General features: G+C 41.1%; 1 protein-coding gene across 3 annotated transcripts in view; it reads left to right on the forward strand.

Annotated features, from left to right (window-relative positions):
- nrxn3b (neurexin 3b) overlaps positions 1–13,120 on the forward strand; it is a 547,141-nt gene that overhangs the window by 229,818 nt on the left and 304,203 nt on the right. For all 3 annotated transcript variants that reach the window (XM_029706324.1, XM_029706494.1, XM_029706412.1), the window contains one exon: positions 1,357–1,476. In XM_029706324.1, coding sequence (XP_029562184.1) covers positions 1,357–1,476 — 120 coding nt within the window. The remainder of the gene's footprint in view (positions 1–1,356; positions 1,477–13,120) is intronic.

Consider the following 13,120-nt stretch of genomic DNA (forward strand, 5'->3'; position numbering starts at 1 on the left):
ACATCTATAGTGTTGTAAATCTGTAGTATCGTAAATCTAGAGTGTCAATTATCTATAGTGTTGTAATGTATACTATTGTAAATCTATAGTATTGTAAATCAATAGTGTAATAAATCTTTAGTTATAAATCTTTAGTATTATAAATCTATAGTATGGTAAGTCTATTGTGTTGTAAATCTATAATATTTTTAATATAAAGTCTTGTAAATCTATGGCGACGTAAATCTATATTGTCGTACGCCTATAGTGTCAAAAATCTATATTATTGTAAATCTATAGTGTCGTAAATCTGTAATTCTAAATCTATGGTGATGTAAGTCTATAGTTTCATAAATCTATGGTGTTGTAAATCTATAGTATTGTAAATCTGTACTTGTAAATCTATGGTATTGTAAATCTAAAGTGTTGTAAATCTATTGTGTTGTAAATCTATAGTGTTGTAAATATATAGTGTTGTAAATATATAGTGTTGTAAATCTATTGTATTGTAAATCTATAGTGGTGTAAATCTATAGTGTTGTAAATCTATAGTATTGTACGTCTATAGTATTGTAATTATATAGTCGTACATCTATAGTGTCGTAAATCTATAAATGTAAATATATACTATTGTAAATATATAGTATTGCAAATCTGTAGTATTGTAAGTCTATAGTTTTGTAAATATATAGTATTGTAAATCTATAATATTGTATTTCTATAGTGTCGTAAAACTATAGTATTGTAAATCTATAGTGTTGTAAATCTATAGTGTTGTAAATATATAGTGTTGTAAATCTATAGTGTTGTAAATCTATAGTATTGTAAATCTATAGTATTGTAAATCTATAGTGTTGTAAGTATATAGTATTGCAAATCTGTAGTATTGTGAGTCTATAGTTTTGTAAATATATAGTATTGTAAATCTATAGTATTGTATTTCTAGAGTGTCGTAAATCTATAGTGTTGTAAATCTATTGTGTTTTAAGTCTATAGTCGTACATCTATAGTCACTTTATTGTACTTCTAATATTCTGTTTTTTATAGTTTTTGGGGGGGACGGTGGGCAAATGTTCTTTCTTTCTGTGACTCTTGTACAGTACCTGTCTTTGTAAACCACATGTAAAAACATCCTGTATTTGTCCTTTTTGTTTGTGGCTGTTCATAATGGGTGATATGTAGTGTTAAAACAAACAGAGGGAATGCTGTTTTTCTGTCTCCAAACATTGAGACTTCCTGTTGGATTGATATGGCACGCATGCCCCCAATTCCCCTCCCACACAAAGTGCACTACTGCATGGTACCTCCAATGATGGGGCTCAGTACCGACCCCCCCTGTGGTTACTCCACCCCTTTACACCCTGTCTGTTCCAACAGGACCCAGCACCACCTGTCAGGAGGACTCCTGTACCAACATGGGCGTGTGTATTCAACAGTGGGAGAACTTTACCTGCGACTGCACAATGACCTCTTACACAGGGACACAGTGCAACGACCGTGAGTACCGTTTAACTTTAACTATACATATGTAGACCGATGCGAAGACGCCGAGAAAAACACAGTTCACAGGGATCAACTCTCATAAACACACACGCACACACAAACAGAGACACACACACCTGCAACTTCCCCGTGACCAGCTACACTGATGGACACAGTGCAACTACTGTGAGTCCTCAGGGGCACATTGATTATCTGCATGATGCAAGCTGTTATTCTGACTCTGTTTCCAATGCATACAGTATGTTCTACTATCTCCGTAACATGCCTTAGAGATACACAGTACAAAACGGGTTGAAACGGTTCTCAGTGTCACACTTTGTTGTTGTGTGGTCACAGAGTCTTGGGGCTTTAGTAACTCAGGAGTTGAGTTGAGTGTGTGACTGATGATATGTGAAACTTCTACTTCTGCCCTAGCAGGCATTGCATAAACTTCCCTAAATAGCTTTCTCGAATGTGTGTGTGTGTGTGTGTGGCTCTTATCCCCGTGACGATGGGGACTCTCCTCTTCAATTTGCAGTGTCTTTAATTAGACAGTGTAATGGAGGGGCCACTCTGCTCTGCCCAGGGCACAACTAATTTAATATTTATTTCACCTTTATAGGCTAGTTGAGAACAAGTTCTCATTTGCAACTGCGACCTGGCCAAGATAAAGCAAAGCAGTCGACACATACAACAACACAGAGTTACACATGGAGTAAACAAACATACAGTCAATAATACTGTAGAAATAGTCTATATACAGTGTGTGCAAATGAGGTAGGATAAGGGAGGTAAGGCAATAAATAGGCCAGGGTGGCGAAGTAATTACAATATGGCAATTAAACACTGGAATGGTAGATGTGCAGAAGATGAATGTGCAAGTAGAGATACTGGGGTGCAAAGGAGCAAGATAAATAAATAAATACAGTATGGGGATGAGGTAGTTGGATGGGCTATTTACAGATGGGCTATGTACAGGTGCAGTGATCTGTGAGCTGCTCTAACAGCTGGTGCTTAAAGCTAGTGAGGGAGATATGAGTCTCCAGCTTCAGGGATTTTTGCAGTTCGTTACAGTCATTGGCAGCAGAGAACTGGAAGGAAAGGCAGCCAAAGTAAGAATTGGCTTTGGTGGTGACCAGTGAAATATACCTGCTGGAGTGCGTGCTACGGGTGGGTGCTGCTATGGTAACCAGTGAGCTGAGATAAGGCGGGGCTTTACCTAGCAGAGACTTGTACATGACCTGGAGCCAGTGGGTTTGGCGACGAGTATGAAGCGAGGGCCAGCCAACGAGAGCGTACAGGTCGCAGTGGTGGGTAGTATATGGGGCTTTGGTGACAAAACGGATGGCACTATGATAGACTGCATCAAATTTGTTGAGTAGAGTGTTGGAGGCTATTTTGTAAATGACATCGCCGAAGTCGAGGATCGGTAGGATGGTCAGTTTTACGAGGGAATGTTTGGCTGCATGAGTGAAGGAGGCTTTGTTGCAAAATAAGAAGCTGATTCTAGAATTAATTTTGGATTGGAGATGCTTAATGTGAGTCTGGAAGGAGAGTTTACAGTCTAACCAGACACCTAGGTATTTGTAGTTGTCCACATATTCTAAGTCAGAACCGTCCAGAGTAATGATGCTGGACGGACAGGCAGGTGTGGGCAGGGATCGGTTGAAGAGCATGCATTTAGTTTTACTTGCATTTAAGAGCAGTTGGAGGCCACGGAAGGAGAGTTGTATGGCACTGAAGCTCGTCTGGAGGTTAGTTAACACAGTGTCCAAAGAAGGGCCAGAGGTATACAGTATTGTGGCGTCTGCATAGAGGTGGATCAGAGAATCATCAGCAGCAAGAGCGACATCATTGATGTATACAGAGAAGAGAGTCGGCCCGAAAATTGAATTGCAACAATTTCGACAGATCATTTTAGAAAGAGAAGGTCCAGATTGTCTATCCCTGCTGATTTGTAGGGGTCCAGATTTTGCAGCTCTTTCAGAACATTATCTATCTGGATTTGGGTGAAGGAGAAATGGGGGATGCTTGGGCGAGTTGCAGTGGGGGGTGCAGGGCTGTTGATCGGGGTGGGGTAGCCAGGTGGAAAGCATGGTCAGTCGTAGAAAAATGCTTATTGAAATTCTCAATTACAGTGGATTTATCGGTGGTGACAGTGTTTCCTAGCCTCAGTGCAGTGTGCACCTGGGAGGAGGTGCTCTTATTCTCCTTGGACTTTACAGTGTCCCAGAAGTTTTTTAAGTTTGTGCTACAGGATGCAAATTTCTGCTTGAAAAAGCAAGCCTTAGCTTTCCTAACTGCCTGTGTATATTGGTTCCTAACTTCCCTGAAAAGTTGCATATCACAGGGGCTATTCGTTGCTAATGCAGCATGCCACAGGATGTTTTTGTGCTGGTCAAGGGCAGTCAGGTCTGGGGAGAACCAAGGGCTATATCTGTTCCTGGTTCTACATTTTTTGAATAGGGCATGCTTATTTAAGTTGGTGAGGAAGGCACTTTTAAAGAATAACCAGGTATCCTCTACTAACGGGATGAGGTCAATATCCTTCCAGGATACCCGGGCTAGGTCAATTAGAAAGGCCTGCTCACTGAAGTTTTTTAGGGAGCGTTTGACAGTGATGACGGGTGGTCGTTTGACCGCAGACCCATTACGGATGCAGGCAATGAGGCAGTGATCGCTGAGATCTTGGTTAAAAACAGCAGAGGTGTATTTGGTGGGCAAGTTGGTTAGGATGACATCTATGAGGGTGCCTGTGTTTACGGATTTGGGGTTGTACCTGGTGGGTTCATTGATATTTTGTGTGAGATTGAGGGCATCATGCTTAGATTGTAGAATGGCTGGGGTGTTAAGCATGTCCCAGTTTAGGTCACCTAGCAGCACGAGCTCTGAAGATAGATGGGGGGCAATCAATTCACATGTGGTGTCCAAGGCACAGCTGGGGGCAGTGGGTGGTCTATAGCAAGCGGCAATGGTGAGAGACTTGTTTCTGGAAAGGTGGATTTTTAAAAGTAGAAGCTCGAATTGTTTGGGTACAGACCTGGATAGTAAGACAGAACCCTGCAGGCTATCTCTGCAGTAGATTGCAACACCGCCCCTTTGGCAGTTCTATCTTGTCGGAAAATGTTATAGTTAGGGATGGAAATGTCAGGGTTTTTGGTGGTCTTCCTAAGCCAGGATTCAGATACAATTAGGACATCTGGGTAGGCAGAGTGTGCTAATGCAGTGAATAAAACAAACTTAGAAAGGAGGCTTCTAATGTTAACATGCATGAAATCAAGGCTTTTACGGTTACAGAAGTAAACAAATGAGAGCACCTGGTGAGTAGGAGTGGAGCTAGGCACTGCAGGGCCTGGATTTATCTCTACATCACCAGAGGAACTGAGGAGGAGTAGGATAAGGGTACGGCTAAAGGCTATCAGAATTGGCCGTCTAGTACGTTCGGAACAGAGAGTAAAAGGAGCAGGATTCCTTGTGAGATAGAATAGATTCAAGGCATAATGTACAGACAAAGGTATGGTAGGATGTGAGTACATTGGAGGTAAACCTAGGCATTGAGTAATGTGATATTGAGAGATATTGTCTCTAGAGATGTTTTAACCAGGTGATGTCACCGCATTTGTGGGTGGTGGAACTAAATGTTTGGTTAAGGCATATTGAGCAGGGCTAGAGGCTCTACAGTGAAATAAGACAATAATCACTAACCAGGACAGTAATGGACAAGGCATATTGATATTAGGGAGAGGAATGCGTAGCCGAGTGATCATAGGGGTCCAGTGAGTGGTTGGGCTGGCTGGAGATACGGCGATTCAGACAGCTAGCAGGCCGGGGCTAGCAAAGTAGCAGAAGGGCCTTAGAGGGACGTCACGACGGAGGAAAGTCTCTTTTAGCCTCCGCGTGTGGTGACGTCGATAGACCAGTCGTGATGGATTAGGAGTGTTCCGAGTAGCTGAGGGGTCCAAGTCCAATTAGCAAAATAGGTATAGTGGCCCAAGAAATTGGACGATGGATCTATTCAGCTAACAGCCCAATATGCTCTAGACAGCTAGCGGGCCATGGCTGGCAGCTAATGGGCCACGGCTAGCAGGCTAACAGATGGGCATTCAGGGGACGTCGCAACGTAGGGGCCAGTTGAGTACCCCCTTGAGCAGATTACGTTGGTAGTCCAGACGTGAAGGATCGGCGGGGTTCCCTGCCCCGTACCGGCAGTAGAAGGGGTCCGGGTATTGTAGCCCAGGAGTGGTTGATGGGCCTCTTCAGCTAGTCGGGAGAAGGAGGTAATGTGTTGTAGTAATGGTTGAGTGGTTTTGTCGTGCTCATCTTCGACTTGCTCCTACTTCTCATCTCACTGCTTCCACTCCACTCCTCTCTAATCTTCTCTTCTCTCCTCTCCTCTCCTCTCCTCTCTTCTCTCCACTCCTCTCTAATCTTCTCTCCACTCTACTACTCTCCTCTCTTCTCTCCACTCCTCTCCTCTCTTCTCTCCACTCCTCTCTAATCTTCTCTCCACTCCTCTCTTCTCTTCTCTCCACTCCTCTCCTCCCTTCTCTCCAATCTTCTCTCCACTCCTCTCCTCTCTTCTCTCCACTCTCCACTCCTCTCCAAACTTCTCTCCACTCTTCTCTTCTCTCCACGCCTCTCCTCTCTTCTCTCAACTTCACTCTTTTCTCCTCTTCTCTTCTCCCATCCTCCCCCTCTTCTCCTCTGCTCTGCTCTACTCTACTCCCTTCTCCTCACCCCTCTTACATCTTGCTTGGTTTCCATCATAACCTCTCTGTCTAGTGTAATTCAAGGACATCAGGGATGGAATAGAGTTAGGGGTAAATGGAGAGCCCTGGTCGGATCATAGAGATGTATAGAGGTCGCAACTTTGTATTTGAACCATTATGGCGTATGTAACCTCATGAGCAGCGCAATCAATCTCCATTTTAAAGTATTACATTGTCTTCTTTTGTGTTTGAAAAAAGTGTAAAGCTAATATTGGTGATTTACCGCCGCCTCAGGGCTGGAGTCCCGAACTAAATCTTGTGGGTCATTAATTTGTTGTGGCCACTAGATGGCAGTGATATACCTGTAGCTTAAAGCCATTTGCAAACCATACAACCCAATTTAAAGAAGAAGTCAATGCTCTGATCATCAGCTGATTGCTCCCAACCCATAGGAATCCCCAAATGGTGGAAGCCCTTAATGGTAATGTCCATGCTAAAACAGGTTATTTCTAAGTAGAGATCTCTATACATCTCTATGGGCCAGATGGTCATCTCTCTTCCTCTATTCTACATGAGGCTATTACTCAACTGACATAATGGAATTAACCGCTGTCTGTTATGTGTCTACTTCACCCTGCAAAGGTCAGGCTTTATTGTTGATTTACAAGCAGGGACACACACACACACACACACACACACACACACACACACACACACACACACACACACACACACACACACACACACACACACACACACACACACACACTCACACACACACAGTCACTTTCGGGCATGTGCACAGTCACACACATTGCTTGGAAGCACAGTACACACATGCACGGGCAAACACACACAAAAATAAGCACGGACACACACATACAAAACACACACACACCAATGACACACACTCAGAGATGAAAACAGTTAATCAGTTTGTGTTGACGTGTATAATTGCTTGGATGGCTTTGTAATAAATTGCCCTGTCAGGGCATGATCTACTCTGCAAAGCCAAATGGCCTTAATCTTTTGTTTAAATTTTATTTCACCTTTATTTAACCAGGCAGGCCAGTTGAGAACAAATTCTCATTTACAACTGCAATCTGGCCAAGATAAAGCAAAGCAGTGCGACAAAAAACAACACGGAGTTACACATGGGATAAACAAACATACAGTCAATAACACAATAGAAAAATATATGTACAGTGTGTGCAAATGTAGAATATTAGGGAGGTAAGGCAATAAATAGGCCATAGAGGCGAAATAATTACAATTTAGCATTAACACTGGAGTGATAGATGTGCATATGATGATGTGCAAGTCGAGATACTGGGGTGCAAAAAATAATAATAATAACAATTTGGGGATGAGGTTGTTGAATGTGCTATTTACAGATGGTCTGTGTACAGGTGCAATGATCTGTAAGCTGCTCTGACAGCTGATGCTTAAAGTTAGAGAGGGAGATATAAGTCTCCAGCCTCAGTGAATTTTGCAATTCGTTCCAGTCATTGGCAGCAGAGAATTGTAATAAAAGGCAGCCAAAGTAGGTGTTGGCTTTGGGGATGACCAGTGAAATATACCTGCTGGAGCGCGTGCTACGGGTGGGTGTTGCTATGGTGACCAGTGAGCTGAGTTAAGACGGGGCTTTACCTAGCATAAACTTATAGATGACCTGGAGCCAGTGTGTTTGGCGATGAATATGTAGCGAGGGCCAGCCAACGAGAGCATACAGGTCTCAGTGGTGGGTAGTATATGGGCTTTGGTTACAAAATGGATGGCACTGTGATAGACTGCATCCAATTTGCTGAGTAGAGTGTTGGAGGTTATTTTGTAAATGACATCGCCGAAGTCGAGGATCGGTAGGATGGTCAGTTTTACGAGGGTATGTTTGGCAGCATGAGTGAAGGAGGCTTTGTTGTAAAATAAGAAGCCAATTCTAGATTTAAATTTGGATTCGGTTGAAGAGCATGCATTTAGTTTTACTTGCATTTTCAAGCAGTTGGAGGCATTGAAGGAGAGTTGTATGGCATTGAAGCTCGTTTGGAGGTTTGTTAACACAGTGTCCAATGATGGGCCAGATGTATACTGAATGGTGTCATCTGCGTAGAGGTGGATCAGAGAATCACCAGCAGCAGGAGCGACATCATTGATATATACAGAGAAAAGAGTCGGCCTCACACCCATAGAGGTATAGGCTGGAACTTGGCTGGGATGATATTCTGCACTCTGGTTCAACATGAGTCACTATAAATGGAAATATAACATTCAGTCCCAATGTCTTGTACTGTATATACTTAATAACCACTACAGAACCTAGTGAAAAAAGTAGCACTATGGCTGATAACACACTGGCCGATAACACACTGGCCGATGACACACTGGCCGATGACACACTGGCCGATAACACACTGGCCGATGACACACTGGCCGATGACACACTGGCCGATAACACACTGGCCGATGACACACTGGCCGATGACACACTGGCTGATGACACACTGGCTGATGACACACTGGCCGATAACACACTGGCCGATAACACACTGGCCGATGACACACTGGCCGATAACACACTGGGTGATAACACACTGGCTGATGAAACACTGGCCGATAACACACTGGCCGATAACACACTGGCCGATGACACACTGGCCGATGACACACTGGCTGATGACACACTGGCCGATAACACACTGGCTGGTAACACACTGGCCGATAACACACTGGCCGATGACACACTGGCCGATGACACACTGGCCGATAACACACTGGCCGATAACACACTGGCCGATGACACACTGGCCGATGACACACTGGCCGATGACACACTGGCCGATGACACACTGGCCGATAACACACTGGCCGATGACACACTGGCCGATGACACACTGGCCGATGACACACTGGCCGATGACACACTGGCCGATGACACACTGGCCGATAACACACTGGGTGATGACACACTGGCCGATGACACACTGGCCGATGACACACTGGCCGATGACACACTGGCCGATGACACACTGGCCCGATGACACACTGGCCGATGATACACTGGCCGATGACACACTGGCCGATGACACACTGGCTGATGACACTGGAGAAGGCCCTCACATGCACAGAGGGGGACATAGTCTCAGCCTCTTTGACGTCAACAAGGTCGAGTGTCGGGAAGAGATGAGGAGAACAGAGAAGACAAAGTGCAGCTTTAAGGGTATGTGCTTTAGGGGTATGGGAAGGAGGATTAATGTTCTATTGTGGCCCACGGGGAGTGGTTTATTACCCCAGATCAAACAGATGTAACATCCTCTGAAAACACACACACACACACACACACACACACACACACACACACACACACACACACACACACACACACACACACACACACACACACACACACACAGAGGAGGAAGATGAGATGTATCCATTGAGGATCTATTTCAAACCCAGGTCTATACCAATATAAGTAACTGTATAACTCATGGTATAACTCATGGTATAACTAACTGTACAACTAATGGACAGACTAACTGTACAACTAACCGTATAACTAACTGTATAACTAACTGTACAAATATCTGTATAACGAACTGTTCAACTAACTGTTTAACTAACGGTACAACTAACTGTATAACTAACAACTAACCGTATAACTAACGGTATAACTAACTGTATAACTAACAACTAACCGTATAACTAATGGTATAACTAACGGTATAACTAACTGTATAACTAACTGTACAACTATCTGTATAACTAACTGTACAACTAACCGTAAAACTAACTGTAAAACTAACTGTATAACTAACTGTATAACTAACAACTAACTGTATAACTAACTGTACAACTAACCGTAAAACTAACTGTATAACTAACTGTACAACTATCTGTATAACTAACTGTATAACTAACCGTAAAACTAACTGTATAACTAACTGTATAACTAACGATATAACTAACTGTATAACTAACCGTATAACTAACTGTATCACTAACTGTTCAACTAACTGTTTAACTAACGGTACAACGAACTGTATAACTAACTGTATAACTAACAACTAACTGTATAACTAACTGTACAACTAAAGCTACAAGTACGGTACAACTAACTGTAAAACTATTGGTATAACTAACTGTACAACTAACTGTTTAACTAACTGTATAACTAACGGTATAACTAACGATATATCTAACGGTATAACTAACGGTATAACTAAAGATATAACTATCTGTATAACAAACTGTATAACTGTATAACTAACGGTATATATAAAGATATAACTAACTGTATAACTAACTGTATAACTAACGGTATATATAAAGATATAACTAACTGTATAACTAACGGTATAACTAACGATATAACTAACTGTATAACTAACGGTATAACTAACGATATAACTAACTGTATAACTAACGGTATAACTAACGATATAACTAACTGTATAACTACAGATATAACAATCTGTATAACAAACTGTATAACTGTATAACTAACGGTATATATAAAGATATAACTAACTGTATAACTAACAATATAACTAACTGTATAACTAACGGTATAACTAACGATATAACTAACTGTATAACTAACGGTATAACTAACGATATAACTAACTGTATAACTAAAGATATAACTAACTGTATAAATAACTGTATAAATAACTGTATAACTAAAGATATAACTAACTGTAATACAAAAGATATAACTGACTGTATAACTAACTTTATAACTAAAGATATAACTAACTGTATAACTAACGATATAACTAACGGTATAACTAAAGGTATAACAAACGATATAACTAACTGTATAACTAAAGATATAACTAACTGTATAAATAACTGTATAAATAACTGTATAACTAAAGATATAACTAACTGTAATACAAAAGATATAACTGACTGTATAACTAACTGTATGACTAACTGTATAACTAGCTGTATAACTAAAGATATAACTAACTGTATAACTAAAGATAGAACTGACTGTATAACTAGCGGTATAACTAACTGTATAACTAACTGTATAACTAAAGATATAACTAACTGTATAACTAAAGATATTGTCATGGGCGTCATAAGGATTGGACCAAGGTGCAGCGGGTAAAGTGCTCATCTTCTTAATTTATTAAAGAAAACACTAAAACAAAATAAACGTACGATGGAAAACAGTTCCATAAGGCACACAGGCTTTACAGAAAATAACCACCCACAAAACACAAGTGAAAACAAACCCAACTAAATATGGCCTCCAATTAGAGAAAACGACAACCAGCTGCCTCTAATTGGAGGTCATTGCCAAAAACCCAACATAGAAATAGAAATCTAGATATACACATAAAAATAGAAAATATAGAACACAAAGCAAAAACACCGAACCACACAAAACAAACGCCCTGACCAAACTACAATGTCAAATAACCCCTTTTACTGGTCAGGACGTGACAGATATAACTGTATAACTAACGGTATAACTAACTCTATAACTAACTGTATAACTAACGATATAACTAACTGTATAACTAACTGTATAACTAACGGTATAACTAACGATATAACTAACTGTATAACTAAAAATATAACTAATGGTATAACCTCTCTAGGGCAGGTGGCACCAAATCGTCCCACCTACGTAACAGCCAGTTGAATCCTGTGGCGCGATTTTCAAATACCTTAGAAATGCTATTACTTCAATTTCTCAAACATATGACTATTTTACAGCTATTTAAAGACAAGACTCTCGTTAATCTAACCACACTGTCCGATTTCAAAAAGGCTTTACAACGAAAGCAAAACATTAGATTATGTCAGCAGAGTACCCAGCCAGAAATAATCAGACACCCATTTTTCAAGCTAGCATATAATGTCACAAAAACCCAGAAGACAGCTAAATGCAGCACTAACCTTTGATGATCTTCATCAGATGACACACCTAGGACATTATGTTATACAATACATGCATGTTTTGTTCAATCAAGTTCATATTTATATCAAAAACCAGCTTTTTACATTAGCATGTGACGTTCAGAACTAGCATACCCCCCGCAAACTTCCGATGAATTTACTAACAATTTACTAAATTACTCACGATAAACGTTCACAAAAAGCAAAACAATTATTTTAAGAATTATAGATACAGAACTCCTCTATGCACTCGATATGTCCGATTTTAAAATAGCTTTTCGGTGAAAGCACATTTTGCAATATTCTAAGTAGATAGCCCGGCATCACAGGGCTAGCCATTTAGACACCCACCAAGTTTAGCCTTCACCAAACTCCGGTTTACTATTAGAAAAGTTTGATTACCTTTCCTGTTCTTCGTCAGAATGCACTCCCAGGACTTCTACTTCAATAACAAATATAGGTTTGGTCCAAAATAATCCATAGTTATGTTCCAACAGCGACGTTTTGTTCATGCGTTCAAGACACTATCCCAATGGTAAATAACGGTCACACGCATGGCGCATTTCGTGACAAAAGATTTCTAAATATTTCATTACCGTACTTCGAAGCATGTCAACCGCTGTTTAAAATCAATTTTTATGCAATTTTTCTCGTAAAAAAGCGATAATATTCCGACCGGGAATCTGCAATTAGGTAAACAGCCGAAAGAAAATACAGCACGGGGTCGAATCGGGCACGCGCCTAATTCCTTTGTCCTCTTATCGGCCACTTGGCAAAGGCGATTATGTGTTTCAGCCTGGGGCTGCCTCATCATCGTTCAACTTTTTCCCTGGCTCTGAGAGCCTATGGAAGCCGTAGGAAGTGTCACGTTACAGCTAAGATCCCCACTCTTCAATAAACAGAGACAAGAAGAACGACTCCTTGTCAGACAGGCCACTTCCTGCATGAAACCTTCTCAGGTTTTTGCCTGCCATATGAGTTCTGTTAAAACTCACAGACACCATTCAAACAGTTTTAGAAACTTTAGGGTGTTTTCTATC

Source organism: Salmo trutta, chromosome 1, assembly GCF_901001165.1.
Source record: "Salmo trutta chromosome 1, fSalTru1.1, whole genome shotgun sequence".
Taxonomy (NCBI): domain Eukaryota; kingdom Metazoa; phylum Chordata; class Actinopteri; order Salmoniformes; family Salmonidae; genus Salmo; species Salmo trutta.